The following is an 18,980-nucleotide window of genomic DNA, read 5'->3' as shown; positions in this document are numbered from 1 at the left end:
TTTTCATTGTTGTACACTGATACACTTGTGCAGATCACTATTGAACAACATATCTACATTTTCCATTTTTTTGTTTACACAATAAACAAATCCTCCTCAGTATATAAGCGAAACCATAGAAACAGAGAAATAAACATTGACAGAAATGCAGCACATATTTCTCTGCATCATTAATTTACAGTTTAGTGACACCAGGAAAGCCACTCCAAACGTAGATTATTTTCCAAGTATGCCATTGGTACTTGAATTAGTTTCACTATTGCTTTCATATTTGCCAAAATCTGAAGTTGAAGTTCTTGGCTATTTCCTGTTTGTTTTGATTAATTACTAGTTTAATATTTTGATAATGCATCTCGTGAGATAGAAGGGCATTCACTTATGTCGCAGTTGAAGTGTTCTTACAGTGAAGCAGTTTATGAAACATTGATTTTCACTGACTGTGGCTGAGTAGTACGATTTCATCCTATTCAGGGGGATTTTTTTAAAGGGAAAGTGATATTAAATATGATTTTCCCTTCAAAATAGCATTTTAGAAACTTGTAGTGATTGAAAATACATTTTTGAATAAATTTTTTATCTTGGTATGTATAGACAATAATTATTATTTGATCTATTTCATAAAAAACATAATATTTGGAAACAATCTGCATATTCATATTTATTTTATTTGTGAAATGAATATGATAAAGTCTAGGAGATAAATTTGATATCATTCAGTGCAGTAGGTGTTTTTTTTATATATGATAATACATTCTCAGAACACTTCTGTGGAAGTAAAAATGGTGGTGGTGGGGGGTGGGTGAAATCCCCAAGGATTTTTTAAGTCATCAAGGAAATGAGTGCTAGGAGAGAGAAAAAAGAAAGGAAAAGTGGAAGAACATTTTTCTGGAGAGAGATGGCTAGGTTATAGTACTACAGTATACAAATAATACCCCTAGATATTTTTGCATTGAAAAAAAAAACAACAAAACTTTACATCAGCTGTATAGGTCCTCTTCCCTATACTGGCACCACCCCTGATCTGGAGTAGGAATTTGGGACAGATTTGATTTACACTCTAAATTTCAGGGATTTAATATAAATCAAAGATTGAATAGTGACCAGCAGAAAATTGGATTTATGTTTAAATCCTAAGGATTTAATTCTACATCTCAATTGATTTCAATTTAATTCTACATGGTTTGAATTCAAACCCACAAGGTTTAATTAAGCCTAAATCCAATATTTGGCTGGTCACTGTTCACAGCGGATCTGGATTTATTTTTGAATCCTTGAAATTTAGAGTGTAGGACTTGAAAGCGATGATTTTATTGTGGTATACTGCCTTAAATGCAAGAGACACAAATTCCTTCTGAATAAAACATATATTTTATATATTATATATATATATATATATTATATAAAGCTTGTGGAAAATGAAAAAAGCGTTTTTTTATCAATTTGAGTCATTAACAAAGTGTTAAAAACCCTAAACTCAAGGGAAAAAAAGAGAGGCTTTGCTTTTCTTGGTAAGTAAGCATAGTCAAGCTCCCATCTTTCTGGAATATCTCTTGATTTTTTGCTGACATTTATTGATTAAAATATATTCTTAATCACAACCATACAAAATACTTGCTTTGTGAATCTACTGTTGGGTGTGACTATAATGTGGCATGACGCAAGAGACAAAATGGAAAACATATCAATCAAAACTTTCTTCATGTAAGTCATCAAACCACTTAGTGTATGCTAGGGGAAGCATGTGACCTACATATTGTACATGCATATTTTATGTAACCTTACAAAGGGCAATTGGCCTGATTTGTATACTGCCAGATAGATTGTTGAAATATGATGGTAGCACTTTACAAAGTGAACCAAGTTGCTAAGTTGATAGTTTTGCATCAATCCCCATTTTGAGCCTCATTTCCATGATAACCATGGATTGGGTATTTGTCAAAATGAAAGAAAAAATAAAATTTCTAACAGTTACAAAAATATTAAAAATTCATTATTTTTCATAATAAATTATCACACAATAAAAACCATAAATACACTACAAGGTGACATTGAAGAGAGGGGGGGGGGGGGTCACTTACTGCTTTTGCATTTCAATCATGCTCTACAGCTAAAACAAATATGACAGAAAATTGTCAATAAATGAAATGTACTTATTTCACAACAACCATCAAATAGCTCTTGAACCGAAGGAAGTATGGGTTTCAAAACATCCCATGGAATTAAAAAAGAATCCCCTCATTTTTCTGGCACAATGCCCACTTTAGAAGACTTAATCACCGAAAAAAGACAATAACAAGGATATCCACACTGTATAACATAACAGTTAACAGCAAACGTTATGGTAGATTGACGAGGAAAATTGTTGACATTTTTTATTTCCTCTCTTGTCAAATAAGCTCTGCTACCATGCTAAGGGCCGTCTGCACCAGCCCGAGTTTTCAAATTAGCGCGCTATTTCTGATGCAGCAAATTATCCCGATCTGAACAATCTTGAGATTGTTTGTAATGGAGACGCAATTATTAGGCTAGTTCGCTGGATTAATTTTGAGATTGCAATCCCAAGTCAACTTGGGAATTTTTCCAAAATAGCATGCTATTTACAAATTATCCCGCTAATTCGCAGGTGCAGTCGCACTCGGGACTGTTTATTCATGGCGTCAGACCATAATGTATCGATGCCTCACTCGAGCAGGAATCGCTCTTCTTGTGGTGATGGAGACAGGGTTTCTTGAACCTCGATGAATCGCGAAGAGGGCCGATTGGGCTAAAATCTCGAGACTGAGCAAACTGGGGCTGGTGCAGCACCGCCTAATGTGAGAGAAATGGGGGAGAAACTAAGGATTTGAGAATAAACAGGACTGGGAATGGGAGTGCATCAGAATTGGGATAAATGTTTGAATCAGGTAACTAGGCAAAAAAGTAGTAGAAGATATGGGGGGGGGCCTCACCTTGTAGAGGAGTGTGCTTCCCTCATGGGTGACTTTTGCATGTTCTGGCTACACTAGATATTTTGACAAATTTTGCTGCAAATGTGTACGAAAATCACTAATAATGGATACCCATTGCTGGCTAAAATGCTTAAAAACTTGGTCTAGATTTGGGCCATCAATCACCCAAACATGTGCGAGTTCCAACTACCCCCCCCCCCTTCCAACAGATAGATAGAAGGGAAAATGCAAGAAAGACTGCCTGAAAAGGAAACAGGATCAAATATAAGACAACACTGCAAATGAAAAAAACATGATAATCATTGAGATTCAATTGAGGTAATGGCAAACATGATACAGTTCATGTCAGAATACCCTAGCTATCAAAACCACCAAGATCATCATTATGATTTCCTCACGTCATAGAGGTTCCAGAAGTAGTTTCAAAACATCCTAGATACAGTGACACATTAACATCAACATCTTATCATTCAATTCTTTCCTTCTGAATTCCATCAGTAAATTCTGTCAAATTTTGACCCCTTTGTTTTCTGTGGCCAAAGAATTCATGTGACATACTTCAAAATGCTAGTGGAGTATCAATGAGGACACTGAAGAGGATATACATATACCAGCATATTGTTCTTTTACCTTGAACAATATATACCCTTGCACGTTGTCGACATATGTGCATTCTTCGAAGACAGACTTCAACTTTCTTTTGCTGATTTAGAGAGACATGTCAATATATGAAGAAACCACCCCTGTTTTTCGATGTTATTTCATTTATCTATTACTTTTTAAAAAATTAATCATAATAATTGAAATTGTTCTGGATCAATATGCTATCCGAATCTAAATAGGTAAATGTAATATGTGTCTTTTTTCATGTTATATTAATTTGATATATTTTGCTATATTCTATTTTATGCAGTTTTCCCCTTCATTTTTTCATGATTTGATTTAAACAATTTAAAGTGCATCATATTTATGCATCTTTTTCCTCCAGGAAATATTTTCTTCCTATAGCCATGGATGGACAGAGCCCTTCAAGCCGAGCTGACAAGGTTATTCCTCCCATAAGTAGAAATAAAATAAGTTATGAGGAGTTCGGTACAATCATAAAATCTAATGGTAGAGACATTGGGTAAATAATGCAATCATTCTGAGAAGCAGCAATTAGCTACATCCTACAGTCAAATAAACCAAGTACAATATAAATGCGATATGGAGTTTATAAACAATATCTCAATTTTTATACAGAGCAAACAAATTAAGTGACGATAGTACCCCATAAAGACATATCATAACCATCACAGTTCCCTTTCTTAAAATAGAAATGGAAATCAAATCAGAATAGTCAGAGTCTTATCACAGACCTCATCTTCCTTCTTTTCTTTGTATAGTGATAAGTAGCACAATTAGGGAGTACACCCCAATTGAACACTTCCATGTTGAAGGATATATCATTTCAAAAAGAGAGGATATCGTTTCCAAAAAAAAAAGAGATTCATTCTAAAATTAGGCCTCAATCTGCTAATTTTATTTCACAGTGATTACATTTCCTAATTTTTCTGCATCACACACACAGGAAACGATGCTGTATCGACTTACGAGCATCAAAATAGATATTTGCAATTATAACAGAATACTGTTTATTTGTTTGTGATAAGCAGGTCCAGGCCAAAAATAAATACGGTTGTCAGAAATCAAATATGTAAGACAAATCTGTGCTTGGGCCTGACGTTCGTTGAAAATAATTGCCTAATTGGAAGTATATCAATGGATAAGTCCTAAACCACAGCAGAATACACAATTGAAAAATGTTATACTTATTGGGGATTTTCCTGCGACATATTAATGATAGAATGACATTTTTTTGTTTGTATTAACTGATAAAAACTTGATTTTATTTGCTCTATGCTTTTAAAGATAATGTAGGTTGATACAAATAGCACACTGGAATAGCAAACGAGAATGGATAGAATGATTAAGATTTAACAATACTACCATACACAGTGTGTCATAAAGGTAACTATTTAAATGCAGTTATGTTCAATAACAGGGTTTGTGTTCTTGAATGTATTTATATGATCTATGAATTGAATTATAAAGTAAATACAAAATATTAGCTACTTGCAAGACTGAACAGGAGGAAGAATTGTGACAAAAAAAAAATGTGGAAGTCAATGACATACAGAGTATATGGAAGTTGCAAAAGTAATCAATACGAACTAGGTGTACAGAAATAAAGAAGAAAAAGAGAAGAGGTAAAAAAAGATGAGAGGACAAAAGAAAAAGAAAGAGAGTGGGGGGAGGGGAGGGGGGGGGCAAGAGACCAATAGAGCAAACACATTTTTCTTGAAAATAAAATGGGAAGCTTCACAACAATTGTTTTACTATCACATGATCACAAAACCATTCTGTGCCTTTTACCATAATTTTGAAAAAGTATTAATTAAAAAAAAAGATATATAGATTTCCCACTATTTCCTCTTTCCCCTTTTAATGTCGCTTTCCAACAGGAAGCGCATGGTTTGGCTTTTGGTCTTACTCATTCTTGGCGAGCACCCGTAACGAATACCCCCAACGAACACCCCGACAAATCCAAGTATAGACATTCAGAGATCGGCGAAAAATCTGTGGAAATTACACGTAGGAAACCCGATAGTCCCCACATTCATCCAGAAAAAGGAAATGATAGATTTAGAGTGTAATATGAATTCTTAAGCCTGAATAGTGACATGAGAATTGACTGTCACAATGCAAGTGAATCATGTTGGCACAGACATCGCTTTCATGAAAGAACTGTGAAGAACAAATTTAAAAGAAAGGGGAATATATCTCTAATTATATAAAAAAAAATGTATATAAAACTTGAAAAGCACTGAATGTCAGCAAGATAAACTATGGAATACCACTTTCTCATTGAATGATTACAACTTTATTTTTATTTTCAGGTGTTGATTAAACATGAAAATAAAAAACAAAACAAAACATAAGCTTGAAGTCCTCATTTTAGGCAGAACTAATAAGGCAACACATGTTAGTTGTCTCCCATTTCCTGTAAATATTCCCATACAAATTTCACATTGAATGATTACAACTTTATTCTTATTTTCAGGTGCCGATTAAAAAAAAAAATATGTGCTCGAAGTCCTCATTTTATGCAGAACTAATTAGGCGACATATTTTAGTTTTCTCCCAATTCCTGTAAATACTTCTATTCCCCTATATACTTTTCCAGATTACCCTCATGAGGAGAAACATGTCCAACCATCTATTCATACTTTATTTCACTTTAATAATGATAGTAGGAGCGTTGTGGCCCAGTGGATTAGTCTTCGGACTTTGAAACAGAGGGTCGTGGGTTCGAATCCCAGCCATGGCGTAATTTCCTTCAGCAAGAAATTTATCCACATTGTGCTGCACTCGACCAGGTGAGGTAAATGGGTACCGGCAGGAAGTAATTCCTCAAATAGCTGTGTGCACGAGAAGGTAGCCTAGCTTAGCCGGGTAATAATAGCAGGGCCCGCTGGGAGAACAGTTTTCGGAACTGAAGTGGCTACCTGGGTAAATATACCTTTATTATTATTATTATAGTAAAATAATGACATATTTTACCTAGGGTAGCCACTTCAGTTCAAAAAAATAGTTAATCTTGTATATATATGTATATATTGTGATGAATAAAATAAATTTTTCAGTCAATGAAAAATATTTTTAGTGTTTTTTTTTTAGTGTGTTTTAATAACCTTGTTCTCATTTTATTCAGCTGATAAACATGAATCTACTCTACATTTCTTTGAAAGGAAAAGTAAAGGGATCTGTGTTTTCATTTATGTATCACTCAAGTATAAACATAAAAAACATGTCCTGTTCCTCCTATTTAATTTAAGTTAAACAAAATTTACATGTAAGGGAGAAATGCAAAGCTACCAAAGTGAACAAGAACATTTAAAATCAGTATATTGGTGAGGAAATGGGTATTTTCAAAGAATTAAAGGTAAAGTCCACCCCCATAAATGTTGATTTGAATAAATAGAGAAAATCCAACAAGCATAACATTGAAATTGGATGTAAAATAAGAAATTTATGACATTTTAAAGTTTTGCTTATTTTTCACAAAACAGTGATATGAACAACTCAAGTGAGACAGTCGATGTCCCGGCTCACTCACTATTTCTTTTGTTTTTTGTTTGAATTATAAAATATTTTTTTTTATAGATTTGACAATAAGGACCAACTTGACTGAATCATATAGTATTAAACAATGCTCATTCCACATGTTCAGGGAAGAGATAATAGTTGTTTCACTTGACAATGAGAAAAATAGAATATTCCCTATTTCATATAATAAAACACAAAAGAAAGAGTGGATGACGCCATCAGTCTCCTCATTTGCACACCGAAATTTAGCAAATCAAGCAAAATTTCAAATATTATAACTTTCTTATGTTTCATCTGATTTTGATGAAATTTTCAGTATTATGCTTGTTGGATTTTTATCTTTTTGTTCAAATCAACTTTTTGTTGGGGTGGACTTGTCCTTTAAATGCCATAGGACAACGCATGAAACTGAAACTTTAGAAATCATTTTTTTTGCATGAAACCATCAGTATTCTGTACAGACCGCACAGAAACGTTGTTAGCGCTAATTTGGCAGCGATGCCTAATGTTAGAACAGTGCATTACTTACACGTTGAAATAAATGTTTTGACTTCACAATCCGAAAGATAGGACTGGGCCTACTGTTAGCGCTCTGTTAGGCTGGCACTGATTTTTCAGTACTAAATACTGAAAATCAGTACTAGTTGGTAGCTCTGGAAATGCCAAGAGCAAAACAATTCAAAGTTTTTACTTGGTAACATAAATAGATGGAAGGGACCTGTCCATTCATCTTTATGTTTAAAGGTCAAGTCCCCCTCAGAAAAATGTTGATTTGAATCAATAGAGAAAAATCAGACAAGCACAATGCTGAAAATTTCATCAAAATCGGATGTAAAATAAGAAAGTTATGACATTTCAAAGTTTCGCTTATTTTTAACAAAATAGTTATATGAACGAGCCAGTTACATCCAAATGAGATCGAGTCAATGATGTCACTCACTATTTCTTTTGATTTTTTATTGTTTGAATCATACAATATTTCAATTTTTACGAATTTGATGATTAGGACCTCCTTGCCTGAAGCACGAAATGTTAAAATAATGGAATTCCACGTGTTCAGGGAGGAATGAAACTTCATGTCACATGACAATGACGAGAAAATCAAAATATTTCATATAATAAAATACAAAAGAAACAGTGAGTGATGTCATTAGTTCCTTCATTTGTATACCGACCGAGATGTGCATATAACTGTTTTGAGAAATAAAGTGAAACTTTAAAATGTCATAACTTTCTTAGTTTACAACCGATTTTGATGAAATTTTCAGTGATGTGCTTGTTGAATTTTTCTCTTTTTATTCAAATCAAGTTTTTGTTGGAGTGGACTTGTCCTTTAATGGAGAGAAAAATAATTCTATAGGGAGTAAGTAGAAATACTGTACTAAATTTCTGACTGGAATGTATAGGACCAAATAAATACATCGAGAGGATTTACCCGGCAAAGCTTCTGGCAAATGAATTCACTATTTCCTTTAATATGATGCACCACGCCGTACACCGGGGTACCGTAGTACCCCGGGGTACGGCGTTGTGCAGCGCCATCTCGTGTTGTAATAGTGTACAGTTACATTGTTGTCATGGTGATCCTGTCGTGCGATCGGTGCGACAATCATGACAATGATGGGGACAATGATCACAACGCCTATTTCCTTTCTTTGATACAATCTTATGCCAATAATAGTAAACAAATAGAATAAAGTTATCATTTGCATGCATTAATTGTTACATAAGATCACTAAAAAGAAAAAAAAAATCTCTACATAACATTAAAATATACTTGTACACATTTTTGGTAACCCAGGGTACAGCGCAAAAAATAAAATAAATAATTCAACAAAATGGCGGATTATTATTTGGTACCCCAGGGTACCAAATACTGCATCATATACCAACACAATACAACTTCTTTTTCAAGGGCACCTCATTTCATAATAAAGTTTTATGTCTGGTTTGGCCATAAAAGTATTATCCAAGCAAAAGTCACTGGTTATACATCCGTGTACATGTAACAGAAGATGTCTGTGGAAATAGTCACTCAGTCCTCTACGTGAGCTCACTTTCAGTCTGTTAAGCATTTTTTGTGATTATTTTCACAGGACACAATTGAAATATTCTATGATTTTTCTCCTAAAATTAGTTGGCAATCAATTGCAAGATCATTATTGATTGTTTGCACGCTTTGAAGTGGCCTAATTCATCTTTCAAATACATTGCAATTTGCACTTGATTTACATATATTACTTTCATCCAATTTTACTCTATTATGAATTAACTGAGGGGGGGATAAATAGTGTTTCATGAAACATTTTCATTGACTATATGTCTTAAGCTAATGAAATCCTTGTATCTGATTGGCTCAGAGCAAAAACTATCACTGAAATATCACTGTTTGTTATAAGCTACTGAAATCCCTGCATCTGATTGCACATCAGAGCAATAATTGTCGGTGAACGATTATTCTTTAAGCTGCTGAAAATCTTTTATTTCATTGGCTCAGAGTGAAAAATGTCAGTGAAAGATCAGTTTGTTACAAGCTACTGAAAATCTTGTATGTGATTGACTCAGACCAAAACTGCCAGTGAAAGATAACCATTTGTTATAAGCTAGTGAAATCCTTGCATCTGATTGGCTCAGAGTGAAACTGCCAGTGAAAATCACTGTTTCATGAAATGAACCCCCCCCTGATCTTGCATACATAATGGGTGGGGGTATTATCTTTTCAGCAGTACACACTGACTGAATTTGTTCAGTGAAAAATACGTCCAAGCTGAAAATATTCCCATTTTGATTAAACAAAACGCAGAAATGTCACCGGATATTGCAGCTGTTACAAAAGAACCAGAAGTTATAATTTGATTGGTTCACAAGATTTAGATACCTTAAGAGAAGACCTAGAAGTTCTCTACCTCTGACAGAAAAACATGCCACGAAGCTCTACATGTGCATACAAATACAAAACACTTTGAAAACAATCCCAAACAAAAATAGAGTTAACAATAACTTTTTCTTGGCTGCTGTCTGAAAAAACAGTAGCCATAGGGGAAAAAATTGTATCCTCCATCAACATGATAATAATGAATTAACTGACATAGGGAGGAAGTCTACACTTGAGGTCAACTCCTAATTTGTCTCTTTGAAAAGAATTTACAAACATTGGTTGTCAAAGTCCAAGGCATCAATCATTATTTTGAGTGTGTCAATGGGCTAGGGCTGATCAGGGCTCCGTAACACAAAGGTTTGCGATGAATTGCAAATACAAAAGAACCGCACCGATTGGTCCCCGGTCAGTATTTGAAACCTAATGCGTGTTTAACATTGATAGTGATTGGTCAGTTCATTTAGCGATTGATCAGTAATCTTTGTGTTACGGAGCCCTGGTCTATGTTGGTTGGATTGAGAGTAAATTATATCAGCCAGGTCTTTGGTCTATTTACCTGCTAGAGCTCCCAAGATGAAAGGTCAATGACATGGTCAGAAGAAGGGGGGGGGGGGGGGGGGGAGGGGGTGATAAGGACCTTTAAGGCTCCCTACAGCATGGTTTGTGCTTTAAATATTTTTACCTTCATATTTTTAAACCATCAGTCAGCTAATTGAAGAGGGAGGGGGAGTGGTATGAGCAACCCCAAAAAGCTCCCATTGACAAAAAAAGACCCATTAGATCAGAGACTATCGTTGAAATGGTTTTCTACCAAAAAAAATCCTGTGCTTTTTTTTCATTTTTGCCAAGATCCAAAACCCACATAAATGTTTAAAAAGGTCAACTAAAACACCTGCATTATTTTCCACACCATCCATGCAATTAAGACCTTGGATTAGATACATTCATATAATAGAGTAATAAACCAGAATGAAACTTTTTTTTTTTGGGGGGGAGTATAAAAGTTTAAGAGCAGGGGGGGGGGGAATTCCTTGAACTTGCAAACAGGCAAGTTACATAAATAAGTAAGAGGATATAGGAAGGAAATATGGATTGGATGTGGGGTAAAGTAAATCATAACAATTGAAGACATGATGGCTGTTAGGAGACAGACAGTTGACTAACCCTAATAGTGTGTTCATACATGATACAACAAGCCCCTCGGTCTTGTTTTATAACGACTTGTACAAATGTACTGTCAGCCAATCAATTGTTTCAAAAAGTCTTGTGAAAAAGGTTTCAGCCAGTGTTTGCCTGTAAAGGTAATGCATGGCAAGCTGTTTTGACATATAAACCTTGATATTAATACTGACAATTCATTAATAATGCAAAATGATTCCTGTAAAATAATTTGATTTCTTGATATTTTGCATTGTTTACAATAGGCTTTTCTTGATAGCATAAATGGAATTGTTGATATCACAGATAAGGATTAAATAACAAAATGATTTGCTACACTGTATGTACATTAAGATAATTTCCTTTACTGAAATGACAAGCCATTAAGTTGTAATGAACATTAATCATATCAAATAGAATTTTGAAGATATTTTAGTTCACAGAAAAACTCTTCACACTTTATCATGTGCTAAACTGCTTACATTATACGAATAAGAATTAGATAGGTCCACATCTTTTGAAAAAGGACAATTTGAAAAGAAGTATCCCACTAATCTATTTTTTTTTCACACCTTACATTCAAAGGACTTCTGGCTAGAGTCCAAAATCAAGCCAAGAAAAATGAGATGCAATTGAACACAAATCAACAATAAATTTCTGTATACTCATAGAAAATGCACTTGATTTTGGTGCTCATGACAGGTTTTGGAATAGAGCGTAAATTTCTTGCAATGCCCCATGATCAGTGTACAAAAATTGAGAGGAGGTCCATGGGGCCAGACGCAATGGCCCGAATTCGCAAAGGTGGTTTTTAGACCATCGGTTGAACCCATGGTTTATGCAGATTTCCTGTACAAATTACACTTATTTACCGCGTATAAAATATCAAAATATGTCCAATGCTGATGGAAGCTTTTGTCACAGTGCGCCAAATTGCCATGGTTATCCACATTATTTTATTCATGAGTCCACTGTTATGAATTAATGAGTCCAATCTTCGAAACAGTGGACTCATGCATAAAATAGCACACTTAACCATAGCATTGTGACCTTGTACTAGTGTGAGTGGGTTCAAGCGATGGTTTAAAAACCACATTTGTGAATTCAGGCCTGTACGTCTGAACGCCCCTTGTAAGTCTGGAACTGATAGAAAGAGATCTTAAAATACCATTGAAATATAAACAAACATAGGAAGGAAGAAGATAGATGAACCGTACAAACTAGATTCAACCATGCCATTGCATCAGGACAAAGTCCAATTTTTTGAGGCTCGGCACATTAATATTTGATTCTTATGGGGCGTTGCAAGAATCTTGCGATCAATTGCAAGTCTACTTTCGGTCCCTAAATCATTCATATCTTGTAACTAATTGTAAATTCGCAATTGATTGCTAAACTGCTTCATGCATCAAGGAGTTAATCTGATTTGCTTCAGCTAAAATTGATCTATTGATTGTAAAATTGCAACAGAAACTTTGTGATTGATTGCAAAAATTTTCTTGAAACAAATGCCTAATTCTTTCAACAAGAGAGAATTCACTTGGAAGGAAAATCATGGGTCTATCCAACTTTCTATCACTTTTCTTTCCTTTTCAGAGATAATTACAGATTAACGGTTCAAAAAAATAGAATAAGATAGTGGGACTCGCTAAAAAGGGAACTAGGAACATATGATCAATATAAAACCGCTCAGACTCCCCCCCCCCCGGTTGCATTTGATGCCCCATGCCTGATACAATTAACAGGTTCTTATTCCAGTTAAGTTTATATCCACACTTGTTCAAAGTACTTACATTCAGAAACTTTTGCGATAATTTCTTGGCTAAGAGAAGTTGCAAAAACTGTGCATCATATCTTTCACACTCTTGCATGAATAAAACCCTTCCTGTATAAGGATTGGTTAAAACAGCATCACAAGACTAAATATAATTTAGCTAAAATGTAGAAAACAAAACACCCGTAAAGAAAATCTGCTATGTTGTGATGTCAATGATGGAATAGTGTATCATTTTAACTTGGACCTCACAGATCTTGCTATCTCTCAAACGCGCCAGACAGCAAGGTGTCTCTACTGGGTAACTCTCGTGATGCGACAGAACAGCCAATAATCAGATTCCGGTGAGTACATGTGCTGAAGCGCAGTGCTAGGTCTAGATTTTAGGGTGGACCAACTAGGACTACATTACCAAGACCTTGACTCACAGAATGGAGATATACATAAAACAATAACACCAGACATTTCTTTCCAAAGTATAGAAGGAATTATTTATCTTTTGTTGGCAGGCACTGTTACTACTTCATTCTTCGAGGCTTTGCCCCCCAAAAAACAAATTGAGTAACTTCCAGTCCAACCTCGGATAAATGAACCTACTATACTTCCTCAAAGCATGGTATATTTGTATACCATCCATAATCTCTGCTCAACCTTGCTTCATCCCATTCCCTCATAAAATGAAAATTACGATAAATATCCGGTAGCAGAAATGCTTATCTATTACTCGACACAAAATACAAGCAAACAACCATCTATTACAACCTGTCTATGACTATGATATCAAGCCCCATTCATCATGACAATACATCTGTACACTCTCTCTGAATAAGAGTACTGTATATCTGTTTGTAATTAAATACCGACAGGCGAAACACATATGGAACATATTCACACAAACAGGTGTGGGGAGCAATTCACAAAACAAAAAGTTTGTGATTTTTCACTGATAAATTTGTCCTGAGCCAATGAGATGCAAGGATTTTTGTAGCTTGTAACAATAGTTGATCATTGACTATTATTGTAATGACATGCTTCCCTGGTATGTGTCTTATATTGAATGCATCCTGCAACAAATGACTGACATAAAATGCACAAATCGGAGTCATCACCCCTTCCTCGTCATTTGGGGACTGTTTCATAAAACTTGTTATAAGAACAAATCTGCAATTACAGTTAAAAGCTACTGAAATCCTTCAATCTGAATGGCTGATGTTGAATTTGTTATAGAAATCATTTATTTTTTATTATAAGATATCTTCATGAAATGGGACCCAGAATTGCAAGGATCGTTACTATAGCGACCAGTACAATGTGCTTTATATAAAAAGTAATTGAAAACATATTTCCTTCTAGCTAGTCATCAATTGGTTCATTTGTAACACAGAAATAGGAAGTGTCCAATATAAAATGACCCACACACTCTAAATGTTTAAATTACAATTTAAAATACACTTAAACAAAACAAAATGATTAGCCAGACACAAATGATTAGGAAAGCTTTTAATTTAATGAACATTTTTCTTCCACCATAAACATTTCTTCACCATTTAGCTTAAAGTAAAACGCTTTTCGAGTTATACATGTATCCATGCATACAAGTATATTAAGCTCTGTTTGAAATCATTCGCTGAATAGATATATTTCTTGAAGTAGCTCAATAGATTATCAGTGCATACAGTACAATGCAAAAAATAATACAACACAATAATGACTTTGTTAAAAAAACTCCCACAATTTTTTTTAAATAATTAATTTCCCACCTGCCTACTTGACTCATCCTTACACAAAATAATTAGTTGCATAGCCTTTAATTAAATACTTCCCTTTATATGGATTAAGTGGCAAGATGTTCCGAGCACTTGGTACATTGCAAAAGAAAAAGAGGGAAAAAGCACCAAGCTCTGACATGCGTAATGCTGCCAAGATTGCCAGATATACATAAAGTTGCATGTGCCCACTCTCAGTATATTTTTTTAATGCTCTTTAATGTCAGAGAACACTTAACATATGTACTCAGCACCCATGTAAAAAACTTGAACAGGAGAAACATATTGCTGACACATTAAACATGTCTTCAATAATTTTTTTGTCACAGAGAAATAGAAATAAGAGAAAGAGAAATATAGAAAGAGAGAAAAAAGAGAGACCGATTCTGTGAAAATGGAATGTCTTGAAGAGGTCATCAGTAGCAGATGTCCACGGACTAGAGAGATCCCTCTGAATGACTAAAAGATGTCTGGGTAGGTTGATTGACATCGTAGGTCTGTCAAGATGTCTAGCATCAATGCCATCAGATCTCATTATTCATCCAGTCATCATGATCCATCAACGTCTCAAACCAGTCGTTACCCACCTCACCAGCAAGGTGCTGTCAATCAAAAACAGAGATAAGACAGTACAGGCACTGAGTACATTGTAATCATTGCAATTCAGTCTCTGGACTGTGAGGAGGGAAATAGTCAATCAAATCTTTCAATTAACATGAGGACATTGATCTTACACTTAAAGATAAATGAAAGTAGTAGCAGTAAACACTGATTTCACGAGAAAGGGTGTGAAACCAAGCTTAATTGTCACTATATCAAGGATCTAAATTTGGTTCAGTTACATACACTGAACTTTGTGAAATCTTGAAATCTACACTGAATAATGTTCACACTGAAGATCACCAACACAGATAAGCACACATGGGACAGTGTATTATTATTGCTTTGAATGTCGGCCCGACGCTTGACCTGAATCCCATGCTTATTTGCTAATTTCTAAGCAATTACACAATTTCTTCCAGAATCCTTTGGCACATATGTTTTATTTATACAAACAGACACTTGGTGGTCATTTCATAGGATTCTGTACGAACTCATTTTGAAATCATTACCACAACTGGAATTTATCTGTAAAGATAAATTCCAGTTTTGGTAACGATCTCAAAATGACTTTTGACAGAATCTAATATAATGACCACCAAGTGTCTGCTTGTATGAATAAAAAATATGTGCCAAAGGATTCTGGGAGAAACTGTGTAATTGCTGAGAAATAAGCAAAATAAGCACGGATTTAGTCACTTCCGTCGGGTCTTTATTCTAGCAATATTATTACACTTCCCCACATCTGTGTTTTGAACATTTTTCAGCGTAGTTTTCAAGATTTCACAAAGTTCAGTTTATGTAACTGTACCAGATCTAGATCCTCGATGATACACTGACAATTAAGCCTGGTTTTACAGACTTTCTCATGAAATCAGTGTTTACTGCAACTACTGGCATTTCTCTTTAAGCTATAGATATATATATGTATGTCTCCGATGTCACCTATAACATGAAGAAATTACTATAGATCTTGTGAAGGACGGTAACTTTGACTACAGTCAATGGCCCATATTCTGAAGTCAGGTTTAATTTAACCTCTGGTCTAAAGTTTTGGTTTTACTTTGGAAAATCACTCTATACAGAGCTATTGATATGATGACTCTGTTCTTCCTAGAGGTCCAGTCAAAGTAACATGAGAAATAATATGACATATATAATGATACATAATTGACATGCAATATCCTAAAGCCCCTCTGACAACCATGCAACATATTTATCATGCACTGAACACTAACTTCTTAGTGTTTTTTTTTTATATCTTTCTGATAGGATTGTATGGTATTTTGAAAGTTTGATTAGCTATCTTATGTTATTTTCATCTTTACATGAATTACACTATTTTCACTACTGTTCTGAGAAGATTGCGTGATATTTCTATGCTTTGGAATTGAATATTGACATTAAAATCAATCATGATCACTATGCATTTTTTTTCTAATGAAAGATCTCTTATCTCAGCCACATAATTGTCAAAGGATAATCACCTATTCCACTGTGATTTTCAACTTTCTGTCTCACCCTAATTTTTAATGTCTGACAGTTTACAAAGCTCTGTGTGTGACTTTTGGATAGATTCCCAAGAAAAAGACATTTTCGAGAAGGTCAATGTAGAAGAGAGTTTAAAACTTTCTCCATTTTCAGAGCAATTGGGTTTATTTCCTCATTGGCAGTCGACTCCTGAGAGATAAATCAGATCTTGAGTTAGAAGCCTAGTATGTGGTCTCCCGTTTGACATTTGAGGATGAGACAGGAATAGATGAGTCACCACTCAGCAAATTGGAACAAAGATCTTCAACATGCAAGGATCCTCAAGGATGACAGTTTCAAAGACATGTAAGGATCAGTGGTAGAGTACTGAGTGGGTCTCTGGTTCAATACTATGTCGATACTTGATTAATAGTTCTTAGTACATGAATAGAATTTCGGTTTAACATGGAAGTCTCTTTCTATTCTATCATATTCACCCAATAACCATTATCTAAATGAACAGAAATTCAATTTACGGTGATCAAAATCAGAAAGAGAACCGGGAAGCATTTCATGAGGTCTTGTCTTGTCCCATATTTCATCCAAAAGTCCTGTTTAAATTTTATCCAACAGTTACCCTAGGAACTGTGCTTTTCAGATCAGCCAATCAAAATCAAGGAAGGTTATCAAATCTAACAATTTTGTCAGACGAAAGATGTTGATGAAATGCTCCCCTGAAGTAGTAACAAGAGACATGACTGTGCACAATGTAAGAAAAGATAAGAAGAAACCATACATTTAAATATTTGCTTCAAGGTTTAATTATAAACTTGTAGATAAGTATCATCATGATAAACTTTAATGAAGCAAGCACCAAATTAAAAATATGAAAAAAAATCTTTCTATTTCCCCCTAAGGTTCATTTCCTTTCTCTCTGATATTATGATTCTAAGATCAACCTACCTCTTGCATCACCTGCACATCATTGTCTTTGACCCCATCTTCCTCCGCATCGCCAAGGACTGGTCTTGCCTCAGGTTTCCCTGATGAAGCACTCATCCCATCTGTATGCTTGCTGTCACCATCACATGTCTGATAGTGACGTAGGATTTCTGATGATAATAGTGTAGACGGGCATGAAGTCCACTGGCTTGATGCTGGAGGATTCGCTTCAGAAAGTTCTGACGATGATGGCATCCTTGCTTCTGAAGACTGTTGTGCTGATGGCCACCTTTCTAAAGATCTCTTCTTTCTTTCCTCTGCTGACAAAGGTGAGACTGAAGTCCACTTGTTTGATCCTGGATGACTCACTTGAGGAAATTTTGAAGATGATGATGACGCTCTTGTTTCTGAAAACTTTGATGATGAAAACAATGTTTCTGAAAATTGCGAATCCAATTGCCTAGTTTCTGACGGTCTCGATGATGATGATGACCTTACTTCTGAAAACTGTGGTGCTGATTTTCTAGTTTCTAGCAATCTTGATGACGACAACCTTGCTTCCGAAGTCATTGATGTTGATAGTCTTGCTTCTGAAAACCGTGGGTCTAATTGTCCCATTCCTGAAGGCCTCGCCTGCCTCTCCTCTAGTGATGAAGGAAGCTGACCTGGTAGAGACACCTGAGACAACATAAAGTTTGATGGTTTGTTTGGTAGAGTCTTCAAGAATAAGGCTGACTGGTCTTGGTTAGTCTGTTGACATGATGACGGATGGGACACCTTGTGGCTTGCAGGAATACCACCTTGGCTCACTCTTACAGAGTCAGAGGGCAGAGGTCTCGTCTCATCCAGGAGATCGAAATCTGCATCATCTTCGTTTTTCTAATGGGTAAACCAGAAAATAAAAAAAGATTAGTGAAATTACAGGGATCCAAAATGGCAATTTCATAATCAATGGAGGAAATTGTTTATTTGGGTCTACAATGAATGCATTCCTCCAGCTTGATATAGAATGGCATATATTATAGGTAAGTCCAACATGTATGGCCCATTTTTGTGAAATATTCGATAAATTGGAAAAATGTGTCTGATTACCACAAGTCCAATATCTTCCAAAGACTGCTTCAGCAGAAAATGATGTCCCACAAAGGTGTACTCATTAAACATCTTGATGTGTTGCCATTTCAGACCTGTTAATATACAGCCACTGATATATGAATGTGATGTCCATGTAACATTGGGGAAAAAATTGATTTCTATTAGAACAAATCCACAAAATATTTCCAGATAAAGCATGA

The 18,980-nt window shown here is 35.1% G+C and overlaps 1 protein-coding gene across 1 annotated transcript in view; it reads right to left on the bottom strand.

The window, feature by feature from the left end:
* Positions 1-14,227: 14,227 nt before the first annotated feature.
* Positions 14,228-18,980, bottom strand: part of LOC121418203 — a 71,788-nt gene continuing 67,035 nt past the window's right edge. The window contains exons 15-16 of the mRNA XM_041611932.1: positions 17,707-18,564; positions 14,228-15,275 (exon numbers count right to left, since the gene is read on the bottom strand). Coding sequence (XP_041467866.1) covers positions 15,198-15,275; positions 17,707-18,564 — 936 coding nt within the window. The 3' untranslated portion in view covers positions 14,228-15,197. The remainder of the gene's footprint in view (positions 15,276-17,706; positions 18,565-18,980) is intronic.

The sequence above is a fragment of the Lytechinus variegatus genome, chromosome 7 (assembly GCF_018143015.1).
Source record: "Lytechinus variegatus isolate NC3 chromosome 7, Lvar_3.0, whole genome shotgun sequence".
NCBI lineage: Eukaryota > Metazoa > Echinodermata > Echinoidea > Temnopleuroida > Toxopneustidae > Lytechinus > Lytechinus variegatus.
Note: the sequence above shows the minus strand (reverse complement) of the source record. Positions and strands in the feature narration are given on the sequence as shown.